The 15,360-nt window shown below is 34.7% G+C and overlaps 2 protein-coding genes across 2 annotated transcripts in view; one reads left to right on the forward strand and one right to left on the reverse strand.

Annotated features, from left to right (window-relative positions):
- Positions 1–311: 311 nt before the first annotated feature.
- Positions 312–3,909, reverse strand: LOC132064700 (ABC transporter G family member 1-like). Its single transcript, XM_059457785.1, is given in 8 exon segments — positions 312–1,165; positions 1,278–1,364; positions 1,464–1,655; positions 2,067–2,192; positions 2,274–2,360; positions 2,437–2,895; positions 3,125–3,204; positions 3,472–3,909. Coding segments are annotated over 8 exon segments (1,932 nt in total). The 5' UTR covers positions 3,701–3,909; the 3' UTR covers positions 312–493.
- A 5,240-nt stretch (positions 3,910–9,149) lies between these two features.
- The window catches only part of LOC132062169 (sesquiterpene synthase 14b-like), an 8,370-nt gene continuing 2,159 nt past the window's right edge, over positions 9,150–15,360 (forward strand). The window contains exon 1 of the mRNA XM_059454794.1: positions 9,150–9,328. Coding sequence (XP_059310777.1) covers positions 9,150–9,328 — 179 coding nt within the window. The remainder of the gene's footprint in view (positions 9,329–15,360) is intronic.

The raw sequence follows: 15,360 nt of genomic DNA on the forward strand, positions 1-15,360 counted from the left end.
GCAACTAACCTGTCTGTTTGTTTTACAGAGCTATTGGATTTTCTTATAAAGAACAGTTACTTGCATGACTCTACTAGGAATGGGTCAAGTTTTAACTTAGAATTCATATATAATCAGCAGTAAGCACCATGAGCAATTCTTTAAATCAACTTGCTAGCCTCAGACTTAACAAATAAAGGTGATGAGAATTGCATAATGATACCTAAAATAAGTGCACATATCTACTTGTGTCATCAAAATCCATGCTAGATTTATGGTAATCATCATCTGCTGGACTTTGGAGCCGGGAGAAAAAGAACAACAACAGGAGATCAATTTAAAAGGTACTCACTTGACTTATGACATGGTGAAATTAGCAAATTATTCTTACACTTTATGACCATGAGCTTTGAATACAAAGAAAGTAACTACAAGACAGAGACTATAATATAATGAAAATGATTTAACTTATATAAACTGACATTGTAAATATATTTTACTCTATCAGTACAATTTAGACAGCAAATTCATGCAAAGGGGTTTCTGCCGAATTGATTTGATTAGGCGAGGTAGGCGTGAATGCTCTTATAGTTGGCTTAACCATTTCACCAGCCTTGACAACCAGCAAGAACAACAATCTGTACAAAATTACCATTCCCAGTAAAATGGCAAGATCCGCCCACTTTGAGTAATCCATATCCATTTGCCATGTACCTCTCAGAATGTCTTCCCCGTTGATCAAATGAATTTTACCCTGGTGCTCGTCATGCATTTTTAGTCCTTCAAACTCATTCTTGAACAGTGCCTCGTAAGCATACTTATGAAACGCAATATAGTGTAAAGGGTACTTCCAGAATACCTTAGGCAAATCATTTGGTAATCAAAAGAACCCGCCGCTTAGTATCATAAGTGCTTGAATTCCTGCTCCAATTATTAATCCCATGAGGAAATTAGGCACAGTGCTTGCTACAATCATCATTAAGCTCTCAACTAACGTCATACAGGCGAAGAGGACTAGTGAAAAGCATATGAATTGCTCGAATCCATTTTGTAGCCCGGTGAGAAAATATGCGATAGCTCCTGGGATAAACGATACCAGTAGCAAGTATGGCACAGCAGAAAGTGTATTGGCTATGACATATGAACCAGAGCCATAATGACCATTTAGTTTCTCGCGCTGAAATACCTGTTTTTTTTTTTTTTTTTTTAATGTTTTAGAAACCTATTATTAGCACGAGATCAAGAAAGGAGAAAAAGAAAAATGAGGAGTACCACTTAATGTGAAATCTGTATTCTACCTTGAGGTCTTCCACAAAAGAGGGGAATCCACCAATGGCCATAAAAGTGATGAATGAAGCCACAAACATAAGCATGGAACCTCTTGCCTATTTTCACCATGTAATTAAAGAGTAAATAATTTGGCAGTTTAAAACATCATGGTACAAGTGAAGAGGAAATGCAATATGTGTTCTCTCTGTTATTACCTGAATTGAAGCTTTAGAAAGGCCAACATCAAAGTAGATAGTGCCAAGACCTACAGCTATTACAATATAAACAGCTAATCGCATCCAGTAGTAGCCAAGATCGCGGGACATGTTCATAAATGACCTTCTTGTCAAAACAAAGCTTTGGGTTGTGAAGCTGGCACGGCTTCTTCTCTCCAGTACTTCACCTTCCTGTATATGATTTTGGAAATCCTTAAGCACATCATACTTATACGTTTTCCTGTCTAGTACTCGGTCGATTTTATTTGATATGGTGGTGTTTGATTAAAGAAGTCGTTTAGAAAAGAGAAAAAAAAATAGAGAGACTTTCCCCACATACCAAAAGTAGGCACTCTTTGAATTATAGTGGTTTGGAACATACCATGACAATTCTATGCTTATACACCTATGTCGTTAGAGGTAAGATTGTAAGTTTAAAATTAAAGAGTTTCCAAATATAGAACATACTGAAAAGGAAAGAGTGTCATATAAAATGAAACAGAGAGAACAACTGCTAGAAGCATCTCCGGCAAGTAACCTGGGAATTGACAGTTGGAAAATACCATGTGCTGATTAATCATAAAAGAGTTTCAGATTATGGACCTGTTTGCAAATTTGAGCAACTCGGATTTGAACTTCTTTATACTTATCGGAAGCTTTGTATGACTTTATCAGGATATCAATCACCTCTTCTGTTGATTTCCTCCTTATTGGACCTTCTTCAATGTCCTATTATTCATAGCCAAAAATTTCATTTAAATCAATTGAGAAACAGTCTATTCCAATACTAAAAGATTCAAACTTCCATACCTGATCAAAATCACTGTTAATTGTTTTGAGAAAATGATCAGATGGATTCTGGAGTGCCGGGCAAGGATAACCACTCAAAGCAAAAAACTGCACATTGACAAGGATTATCGATATATTTGGTTGATTAACTTAGACATTTCAAGAATTCAAATAATATGCTAACCTCAATTGCTGCACTAGCAGGGCCAAAGTATACAGTTCTTCCAGCAGACAAAAGACATAAAGAATGAAAAAGACAGAAAACTTCAGCACTAGGTTGATGAATTGAGGCGATAATGGTTCTCCCCTGGCTTTGGCTTGCAATTGTTTTCATGACATAATAAGACGCTGCGCTATCAAGTCCACTAGTTGGCTCATCAAGAAAGAGAAGTTTTGGGCGCGTCAAAATCTCCAAGCATATGCTAACTCTCCTCTTCTGTCCTCCACTTATTCCTTTCCCGCTCCATCCTCCAATTCTTGTTTCCATGGCATCTTGCAACCCCATTTCCTTCATAGTCATGTCTGCTATTTGTTTTTTCTCTGATTTTGGCATGGAATTAGGGAGTTGTAGTTCAGCAGAATAGTATACAGCTTCCTTTACAGTTAGTGTTGCCATAAGAGTATCTTCTTGAGTCACATAGGCCTGATTATGTCAACTTCTATGTAATTAGTACAAAATATGCAGGTACTCACCATGAGTTTCAGTTTCTCCTTTTATAATATACATGTTCCAAAATTCAAAGGTTATGCATGTTCATAAGCAAACATTTTTCTTTTGAATATCTCCAACAGATAATACTCTGCTGGTAGAATGTTGGAAAGAGATTATTGCATGTTATGTCCACAGTAACTGATTCTTAAATTTTACTCACAGAGGCTCCATGTGCCAGTGTCTGTTTCCGGCCATTGATTAGAATATCTCCACTCTGCCTTGTGCTAGATCCCAATCTCCCTGATAACATTAATATACATACATAACATAAGTACCTAATCAAAATAATAACACTACTTTTCCTGGGTCGGGGTGTTGCTGGAGTTGAACTTCTATATACTCACAGTGTAAAAGATTTTTTACTATCATGTCAACTAAATGAGAAAAAGTAGAATCTGTAACCTGCAATATAAGCCAGGTTACCTGCTACATCAGGCTGAAATACACTACTTGGGTAAAAATTCTTTACGCTGTCAGTATATAAAATCTCCATGGTGAAAAATATACCTGCTATTGTGTCGAGAAGTGTGGATTTGCCACAGCCAGAAGGGCCCATGATAGCCAAGAGTTCACCAGGCCTTGCATAGCCTGTTAAGCCTTTAAGAATGGTTTTGTTGCCACCTTTCAAGCTTGAAGCCGTCACCCACAGATCTTCCCATGTCAAGAAAACTTCGCCATTTTGTGGTACAATTTCAGCTAACTCGATAACACTACTATTTGGTCCTTGATTTGTCATGTTGGTAGTATTCAACTCTGTAATCTTGGTTTCTTGATGATCAAAATATAATTTGAGGGAGTTTTGAAAGTACTTTAGGTTATATTGTTACTGACATGAATGTAAGTAAGTATATGCTAAGAGAACACTAAACAAATGAGAAAGAGAGGGAACTATAAACTAGTATACTTTGTGTTCTAGTAGTGAAAACACTGATAAGTATATAAACACATATAAGCAGTCTAGCCCTTTTCATACGGTGATCTAATTTAATTTCCTAGTACAAGTTTGTGTTTGTCTTCTTTTTTACGGGTTTCATGAATAGACTAATAGTAGTGGTAAATGATTGTACGTACGTGTGGAATTATGAATTATGTTTTGAGTCTAGTTTGGGTCGGTTATATGAATCATTTGTGTCCGTTGTTTTTCCGAGTATTTAGAAGATTCAGTGTGATTTGAGTCTTACGCTGGTTGTTAACCTATCACAAGTTTTCAACTTTGCATCTTTTTCTATGTTTGGGACCGACTATATTTAGTGAGGCTCATATTGTTTCACCATTCTTTTCCAAATCCAAGAAAATGTCATCCCTATTTCACTGTTATGGTCTTTGTTGAGTCATCTGTTGCTTTCATCCAAGTTATAAGTTTGTTGTGAGTTTGTCTTCTTTTTACTACATATACGTGTTTCATAAATAGAATAATAAATGTTTGTACGTACGTATTGAATCATGAATTATGTTTAATTCTCAAACTAGTTTGGATCAGTTATATATATATATCAATCCTTTGTTTCAGTACCGCTCTGTTTTTTCAAAGTATTGAGAAGATTCAAGGTGATTCAGTCTTATGTTGATTGTCAACATATCACAAGTTTGTGACTTTGCATCTTCATCTGTGTTTGGAACCGACTATGTTTAGCAAGGTCCATATTATTAGTCTAAAACAGTCAAAAATTAAATAATATTTTAATAAGAGTCTTTTGAAAAATTATATATTACTACGATAATATTTTAGATGAATTAATGAATTGGCTTGAATCGTGGTACGCACCGTTCTAAAAAATTATTTTAACAATGTAAAATATTTCCCTAGAATTACACAAGCCTACCTCTAATTATAGAGGATAGAGGAATTATAAAAATACTAAATTACAACCCGAGCTCAATTAATATGAAAAAGGAAGTAAGGGAAGGTGAGCAATTAATATTTTATGTGGAAATATTAAAAAGAGGAAGAGGACGTGTCTTGATTATCTCAAGGCAAAGGAAAGCCTCTGTACCGGGTAAAACAGTCGTATCTATAGGTCCAAAACTTGCTTTGTAAATGGACATTCATCCCTTTATTTTCATAAGTAATTGATAACATTTACTCCCTCTGTTTCAATTTATGTGAACCTATTATTATTTGAGAAGTTTACGAGGTGGTTCATTGACCACGTTTTTCTTATTTTTTTTCTTAATTATATGAATTATAAATTATCATGACTTATAGTACTTTTTATGTAGTTCCTAAATATATAAATTTTATTTTTACAAACTTAAAAAATTCATGTTAAAATTTATGGTCAAAGTTATGAAATTTGACCCTCGTACTCCGAAAAGGTCACGTAAATTGAAACGGAGGGAGTATGACACTTGGACTACTAATTTGCCAATCAACATTTTGAAATACTACTATGTATGAATCCTTTGTGTCTATTTTTTCAGAATATTTAGAGAATTCAGCGTCATTTGAGAATTATGTTGGTTGTCAACCTATCACAAGTTTGCAACTTTGCATCTTTATCTTGGTATGGAACCGACAATGTTTAGCAAAACTCATATGATTGGTTTAAAACAATCTAAAGATACTCTTGACATAATGTGATATCGTCTGTTTTAGGCAAAATCTACACTTTATAAGCTTTCATTACTTTTCAACTACCAATATCGTATTTTGTCGCACACCCAACACATATATTATAAATCTCCAATTAAACAACTACCAACTACCAACTCCCAACCTAATTTGTTAAGTGTAGAAGCAATAAATGGAAGGAAGAAACAATATTATTGAAATGCTAAAAACATGCAAGTCACTGCAGCTAGAGCAATTTTCATATGAAAAATAAGTCTTGGACCATGAAAAACACACCGACCCTACTGGACCCTGGATACCATCTTTTTCAGTGGTAGATAGAATACTAAGATTATTCTCGTACATTACTTAGTCAATTAGCATAACTATGGTCTTTGTTGAGTCATATGTTGTTTTCATGCATATTTCACCATTCGTTTCCAAATCTAGGATAATATCGGCCTCTACAGGGTTAAATATCTTTTGCTCAATATATATATATGATTATTCTTGTACGTTACATAGTCAATTAGCATAACTTATGGTCTTTGTTGAGTCATATGTTGTTTTCATGCATATTTCACCATTAATTTCCAAATTCAGGATAATATCAGCCTTTACAGAGTGAAATGGAGGAATATAGACCATATATTTCCAAATCCATGAACTTATTTGATTGTGGCACAAAGTTTTTTAAAAACTTGTTTTAACCATGTCACCAATTAGCTCGCAGAACACACCTCAATTATCAGCTGTTCACTTTTCCTACTCGAACTATCACCAACTAGTTTACAAAAAATGTTCCAGTTTACGACTTCATCTGTTCCAGTTTATGGTAATGATATATGTTAAATTTGAAAACATTTATCTTCAAACTTTTATAAATGTTAGAGATAAGGGCCAAAAACACACCTCAAGTATTTTTTTTTTCCTCTCGAACTATTAGGTGTGAGAGTTTCCTACCTAAACTATCACCAACTAGTCTGCAAAACACACCTCAATTATCAGTTGTTCACTTTTCCTACATGAACTATCACCAACTAGTTTGTAAAACACACCTCATTAAAAGCGAACAACTGATAGTTGAGGTGTATTTGCAAAGTAGTTGGTGATAGTCTAGGTAGGAAAAGTGAACAACCGATAGTTGGTGTGTTTACAAATTAATTGATGACAATCTAGGTAGGAAACTTTCACACTTGAACTAAGAAACTCATAAAAATGAGATACTTGAGGTGTGTTTTTTGACCTTTATCTCTAACATTTATAAAAGTTTGTAGATAAATGTTTTCAAATTTAACATTTATCATTATCATAAACTGGAACAGATGAAGTCCAAAATAGAGTTAGCCGCCACTAAAAGACAAGTGATATAATACTATGATTAATTTGTGTTGTTAAAACGCATCACCAGGGACGGAGCTAGTTCATTGATCGTGGGTTCGGCCGAACTCAATAGTTTTGCTCCAAACTTTGTAAGTTCATTAAATATTTTATTGAATATGTATAAACTATTAATTTAGAACCCAGTAACTACAAACAGCTGGAATCCCGAACCCATAAACTTCAAATCCTGACTTCGCCTCTTCCTATCACGTACGATTTTGTTGGTTTTTCAGGGGGAAAAGCAACATTTTTTCTACTTTTTGTGACATGAATATACGTAGTTAATGCTAAATTGCATTGTCATTACACGAGATGATTTTAAACGTGGTTAGTTTAATTTGGTCATTAAAATTTAAAGAAATATCACATGCAATATTCCAGAGCCGTATAGAAATTGGAGATTTGCTACTTCACTACTCTCAATTCATAATTCATATATGTGAAAAATTCTCAAACGCAGAAGAAGTTTATTTGCATTTGATTTTTCACGTCTACCATATGAGACCTCCTATAATAAAATGACAAATTTAAGTCTTGGAAACTTTGTCATTTGTAGAAAAACAGGCAAATTTGTTCATGTACGTATAAAAATTACATAATTTTGTCATCCGGTTCACTTTGGTCAATTCATACCTTTGGTTGTGAGCAAATCCTTTCGTATTACACTTGTCATTGATGAAGCTCCAATGTGTACTGAGTGTTACTTATATGTAGGGGTGTACAAAGTAAACCGACAAACCGCATTAAACCGATACACTGAGTCAAATCGAGAAAAAAACCCGACTAGTGGTTTGGTTCGACTTGGTTTGGTATTGAGCAAAAAAACCCACCCATAATTGGTTTGGTTTGGTTTGGTTTTAACTAAATAAAGTCAAAGCGAACCAGACCAACCCGACATTACATGTATTCAATTTTTAAAATATTTCATACATAAAAATATTTATTTGTAATGTAATTTATAAATATTTCTTAGATTTTTTCATAATTTTTTATCTATTATCATATTATTCAAGCTTCAACTTAGAATATATATATATATATATATATATATATGTTAGTAACTCATATAAAGTCCAAACCAAAATCAACTCAACACCAAGGGCCCATTTGACTTAGCTTAAAAAAAGCAACTTATAAGCCAAAAAAGAATAAGTTGGGCCTCAACTTATTTTTTTGGGCTTATTTTAAGCACAAAATGGCTTATAAGTTGGTCAAAATTAAACACTAAAAAAAGCTCGAAAACGTACTTATAAGCTAAGCCAATCGAGCTCTAATACTAACAAAAAGAATTCAATTTACCACTAGGAATGACAATAATGTTAGATATATATTCTCTAGGTTTGCATAATTTGTTTAGAGAGTGAAAATACATAACTTAAGTTTTTTTTTCTTGTCATGTAATTAATACTTATTAGCCGTACTTATTTTAGCATGACTTAGTATTTTTAGATTATGGTCATTTTCTTTATGGCTTATTAATTAGCAATATTTATTTTAACCGATTTTATTATCTTTTATTGAATACTTTAATACAATGTCCTCACTCTTCTCATATTTTGTGTTATTTTCTTATGAAACACCTTAATTATATAGTTGTATCTTACTAGGACTTAAAAAATATTTGAAGTAAAAGTTATATGTTTTGTATCAAGACTATTCCGGAAAAAAAAAATCCGAGAAAACCCAATAACCCAAGAAAACCCAAGGTTGAAAAACCTGAATTTTATTGGTTTGATTGGGTGTATACATTTAAAAACCCGACGCAATTGGTTTGGTTTGATGTTTAAAAAATCCGAACTAATTGGTCCATATACACCCGTACGTACTTATATGTATCCAAATTCTTCTAGAATAAATATGATTTAAGATTGCTCTATTTATGGAGCTCTTTTAAAAATGAAGTCATAAAAGAGCAAATATGACCCTTGATTAAATCGTATTTGTTCTTATAACATGAATTTTCTCATGTACAAAAATTATTTGACCCTTGGTTAAATATAAATCTTACTAATCTATTCGTGGAAGGGATGTTGGGGAATTTGAAGGATGGGTTTAGAGACTAATATATAGAATTTTACGAATTTTGGTAAAAGGAAATACTTATAAAAATTTGGTAAAAAAGAAAAAGGGTGAATCGAAAAAAATGAACAGAACAAAAGTTTTTTGAAACAAGATTTTTAACATCTTTCTTGAAGGGTGTTGTTCCTTCTTGAATGGTGATGATGGTTCTGTTTTGGGGATAGAAGCGAGTATGGTTAAATTTGGTCTGGTTGCTGGTAATGTGGGCCTCATGGGCCTTAGTGGTAGGTTAGGAAATTCGGCTAAATTTGAATACCTATTTAAAGTTGGGCCTTGGTTGATTGGGCTTTTTCCGGAAAGGGGATGTGGGGGCTATTGTGCCTTTCATGATTTCCCCGTAGAAATTCCCTTGTAAGAAAATCTGTAAAGAATTTAAATCACCTTTAATAAATTCGATTTCAAAATGAAAGCCGGATAATAATGCTTGCCCGGCAAAAATACTGTTTTGAAACAAGATTTTTAACATCTTTTTGTAAAATCTCTTTGGCTGATTTACAATCAACTCGTAATAAAAAAGTTTTATTTATTAAGTAATCTTGAAACTTTGTAATACATAGTACTATAGATAAAATTTCTTTTTTAACGGTACTATAATTTTTCTGTGCAGAATTCCAGATTCCCGAGGTATAACGGACCAATTATTCTGGAGAATTCGAAGAGACTCTTTGTTTAAGAATTCCACCATATCCTTCATTAGAAGCATCAGTTTTGACAATCATAAAAGCATATGGGTTTGGAATACCTAGACACGGAAGTTTTTTGACAATGGCCTTAATTTTTCGGATTGTTTCTGTTTGATCTTGACTCAAGTGTATTTGGATTCTTTTTGAGACGCTTATAAAGGGGTTCACAGATTTTTCTGACATTTGGAATGAAATGTGCAACATAATTAAGACTTCCTAAGAACCTTTGTAGTTGGGTTTTATCAGGAATTTCATCTGAAAATTTGGATGAGAACTCATGTAACGACCCATTTGGTCGTTTAGCACTTTTAGGCATAATATTCCTAAAACACCCTTTTCGTGGTCAAATCTTGTTGTCTATAGTCTGCGATAACGGGTGATTCGGTTATTTAATTGACGAGTTTTAGTCCTCATTTGACATGCGAGGACGAATGTTCTAAAGGAGGGGAGAATGTCACACTCCATAATAATCCTTGCTACTTGTATTAAAACAAGAAAGAATGAGTTAAGAAGGTTCAAGGAAAGTTAATCGAGTTAGTAAGAATATCGTTATAAATATGGTTGTCTTAAGTATCTCGAGGTGACTGGTAACCTAAAGGATTTGAAATCGCGTTATGAGTATGTATATGAGGTAATGTGAGTGACCTTTTAAAGTATTTGAGATTATTAGTAATGATATAGAAGATGGACAAAAGATAGGAATATACTTTTTCGATTGGAGTTTCGTCGAAGCTTTGTGAGTTCTACTTATGGTTATTGTGATTCTACGGACCCTTCGAGACATGTATATGAATTGTTATGGATGTAAATGACTGTGTATATGTATGTATAAGAGGTTACATGAGGTTGGAAGAGGATTAGAAGTTAAACGAAATGAATCGGAACAATTTCGGTAAAATCTCGGACCCGATTTTAGCCTATATTGTAGGAGGCATATCTCCTAGTATATGAGGAGTTTTAAGGTGTTTCAAAAGCCTAAAATTAAGTTCATCGAGTCTAGTTTGCAACGCAACAAACAGCTCGTCAAAATGATATCGGGGTAAGGAGATATGGATGATTCAAGTCGGGCTGAGTATTAAGACTATCTCAAGATACAAAGTAGAGACTTTAACTTCCGATTTCGTTTGAAGTCACAATTTATCTACAAATTTTGTTTGGTATAGAAGCATTAATGGAAATTAGGAACTACTTAATCGTGGTGTTAAGTTAAAATTAGTGGCAACAATGAGCCAATATGAACATTAACATGCCATGTCCAAAAGATGACTCAAAGTCATCTTAAATAAGACTACTATGGGAGACATACAAATATACATTTAAATGTGATTCATCCACTACACTTACATTATATTGTGGACAACCAAATTGAAAGAAAGGAGTGTGGAATTCAGCCAAGTGACTGAAAATAAGGCATCCATGTGAAGCATGCATTTGAATATTTAAGCATCTACTACTTTATGAAAGTATACATTATTTTAGGAAGACCCAACATGGTGGAGGGATCATTTCACATTAAATATTGCTCATTCATCTTGGCATAATTACAATGGACAAAGGATGGTGTATGAATCATTCACCACACATACAATTGTCTTGTAAACAATTGAAAAGAAAGAAGAAAGGAGAAACAAGAAGGTGAGGCTTGGCCACACTTGGCCTAAAGTTGTAGAAAAAAATGGAATTTTAAGTGTAAAGTTAATGGAGTGACTCATGCCATAAGTGGAGCATGTGACCAACTTGTAGGCATCAAAGTTGAACCAAATAATGACTAAGGAATCAGCCATTACATTCATTTCAACTTCACAACAAAGAAAGAAAACCTAGAGAGGAAAGAGGAAGCTTTCGGCCAAGGGGCTGATTTTTGAGCCCTTTGAGTCTTGATCCAAAAATTATTTTCCAAGGTGTTTCAACCCTTTAGAAGGTCCCTAAAACGTGAAGATAGTCTTTGGAGCAACAAGAACCATTTCCATCTCAAGTCACCAACTCTAGCCAAGTAGAGAAGTCAAGTTGTCAAGGTAAGATCTAACTTTCTTTTCATGTATTAAGGGTGATGTAGATGTGTGAATATAAGTTGTATGCATGAAATAAGGTGTGTTGATGTTGGAACATGATGGTAGTTATGGGGTTATATGTGTTGATGTTGAAGTATGGTTGTAACTTGACGAACATGAATCGCATGCATAAAATCATGAAAGTTGGTGTTGGAATGTTAGTTGGCCGTAGGGACTGTTTTGGTGGAATTAATGGACTGATTTTCTTTAATAAATATGGTTGTTACTATCATAGATCTCATGGTAAAAAGAATGAAAAGAATTGGAAGGTTAAAGGTGAAGTTATGTTAGTATGAAAATGGTTGAATCTATGATTTTATGTGAGCGATGTTGAAGCATGGTGTAGCCGTGTGTGGACTGTTTTGTGAAGAAGTTAGTGAACTGTTTTTACTTGATATTTTGATTGTTATTATCATGAATTTTATGATGGAAATGAAGGTGTTTAATGGTTGGAGTTGAAACTAAAGTCATTTGTGAGTTGTTATAAGGATTATAAAAATGACGATATAGCGTAGTTGCGTATGAATTGATGTTGTACTTGTCGTGTGTGGATAGCTGGTCATAACTTACTGAAATTATATGAAAAGAAGACATGAAATGATGTATAAAAATCGCATGTGGTTGGCTTAGTATGTTCGTAAACGTTTGCAAGAATTCCGAACATCGTTATGTTGTCGGTTAGAGACTGTTTTGGACATGTTGTGGTAGTGGACTGTTTTGGACTTGTGTTTTCATTAAGTTGGAAAGAATAATTATAAGTTAAGAGTATACATCATATTGTATGTTGGATGGGCTGTTATAAGTTGTTACATGCAAACGTTAAGGCTACAAACTAATAAAAGTAACTTGAGAATGTCGAAGCCGTATGTGAATCGTTATTGCATGTTATGAATGTGGGTTGTTTAGAATATTGTGTGGGCTGTCCGGATTGGTATTGAACACATAATTATTGATGTTGTATTGGTAGTATGTGGTTGGTTTAGATACAAGAGAAAACATCGCCTAAACATCTAGAAAGGAGTTACTAACGTTAGAATACGTTTGAATCTCCCTGTAGCTTAATCATAGTTGTTGGCGTCTTAATATAGGTTGAAGTATTATTGGGTAGCGTACACATATTGTGTGACGAATAAGCACTAAAGACCTTGTCCGATCGGAAGCACTTCAAGGAAGGAAAAAGCTTTGGCGTGAAAGTTCGTGACTTTCGTTCGGCATTCGAGGTAGGTTACGGTTTACTTTATGTCTAGACTTCGGTTAGCGAAACGTATGTAAATAGTAGTGATTGACGGGAAAGCATGATAGGCCTTCGGGCATGGTATGGAGGTAAATTCCATCTAGGTTGGTATTACCAGCTGTTATGTGGGCTTGTCGCCATTATTGGATATTTGTTATGTGGGCTTGTCGCCATTATTGTAATCTTTTGTTATGTGGGCTCGTCGCCATTATTACGATATTGTTATGTGAGCTGTCATTGTATTGTGAGTTCATGTATTTGATATAATTCTCTCTCTCTTGTTATCCCCCTGGTCATATGGAAGAGGAAGGTTATTACTGAGAATTGAATATTGAATTGCAATCCCTAGTATGAATCTATGGAACCTATGATTGCGGTGATTATCGAGGTTGATTCCATGCGAGGCATGCATCCCATATTCTATGTGCTATGTGATGTAATTATCACCTAGTTGTATCTTTATCACATACTAGCTCCCTCACCTTATGAAAGGGAAGGGCAATATTGATGATTGAGCCGTGGGCAATAATATGACTTGTACTTGTTTATTGCATATTGGTGATATAGTTGAGTGATATCATGCATGACATGCTTCATATTACTCTTATGTTGTTATAATGGTGAGGAGAGTGATTGAGAGACTCGAGGTCTTTGCGATCGGAGAGGGTAAAAAAGAGACGAGTGTTTGTTGCCCGAGGTTTCTTGCGGGAACGATGGAGTGTCCGATGCCCGAGGTCTTTGCCGGGATCGTGAGAGTGTGCTCGTGATCCGAGGTTATATTCGGAGCGAGTGGTACATGGACTTCGCGGGTCCCCCATGGGTCATGACTATGAGGCATTGCCATAGCATGTGTGTACGGGAGTGGAGTGTGAGAGGTGACTCCGCATTGCATAACATTTACATAGCACGACATTGCATTGCATAGCACTCCATTTGAATGGTCATTCATGTCATTGCATGGCACATTCTCCGATTGATTCTTGATTTGTGAATTACCGAGTTGTTGTTTGTGAGTATTTATTTTAAAGGCTGGATGGAATCGAGGTTTATAGAATTCTCCTAGGCTTATAATCCGAGATATTAAGATCCCTTGTGACTATCGTTAATGCAAGACTTTCTCATGTGCTAGATGTGTGACCGTGTTTGATTACTTATCCGCTTACTTGTTAGTTGCTTCTTGTTTATATGCGTGAACTAACCATTGTCGGCCTATGATACCTACGAGCCTTGTGTTGTGCTCATACTACTCTTGCTACACTCCTTCCGGAGTGTAGAGTTATTTTCGTGCGATGTTCGGAGTCTCACGACCGTTTCGAGGCATTCGTCAAAGACGTTTGGGTGAGCTATTGCAACCCGAGTCTCTCCTTAGATTTCGTTGTTCTCTATCCTTAAACGAAGTCGTATCCCTTTCTAGTCATATCTATTCAAATTGTAAACTTCTTAGAAGCTCTTGTATGAGTCTAGACCAGATTTTGGAAATTTCTTATAATAAAAGTATTTATTCCGCATGTTGTATCAAATTAAGGTAGTTATCTGAAGGGTTCGCCCACCAGGGAGGGTTAGTGTGGGTGCCCGCATGATCCATGATTTGGGTCGTGACAACTCAATGGCTCTACAAATGGATTTATACGTACCTTGGTAGAGGTCATGTCCTAAGAACCTAATTGTTGTCTGGAACAACTTAATCTTCTTAGCACTTACCACTAAACCATTATTTTTAACAATTTTAAAGAAAATATTTAAATGTTTAAAATGAGAATCAATGTCCTCAGAAAATATTAAAACATCATCTATATAAACTATAAACATATGAATGTAAGGATTGAATATATTATTCATTATATTCTGAAATTCTGATGGGGCATTTTTTAACCCAAAAGGCATAACATTCCATTCATATTGTCCAAAAGGGACATTGAATGTTGTTTTATATTTGTCTTTTTCAGAAATTTGAATTTGCCAGAATCCTGATTTCATATCAAACTTACTATAAACATTTGCTTTGTAAGTTCTTTTTAACAAATCTCTTTTATTAGGTATCGGATATGTCACGCCCCGAACCATGGCCTGGGCGAAACACGGCACTCGGTGCCTTACTGCATGTGACCGAGCGAACCACATGGCTTGCTGAATCATCATGAGGCATAACATGAGCGGAATATAACGTGAATGCATGATGAGCCTTTATAAAACATGAGATGTCATAATAATTTAATGAAACACTTGTTTAAGTCATGAATGCGGGAATAACATGAATAAGCCAAAATGGCTATACAACTCCGAATGTCTGACATAACATAACTGACTTGTCTAGTCTATGAAACCTCTATCATGAGTCTCGACCGGAAAACATACTTGCGAGACAAGGCCCCAGTATACCTTAGATGCATAACTAATTATAAAACAAAGAGTTGA

Source organism: Lycium ferocissimum, chromosome 7 (genome assembly GCF_029784015.1).
Source record: "Lycium ferocissimum isolate CSIRO_LF1 chromosome 7, AGI_CSIRO_Lferr_CH_V1, whole genome shotgun sequence".
NCBI classification, from domain to species: Eukaryota; Viridiplantae; Streptophyta; class Magnoliopsida; order Solanales; family Solanaceae; genus Lycium; species Lycium ferocissimum.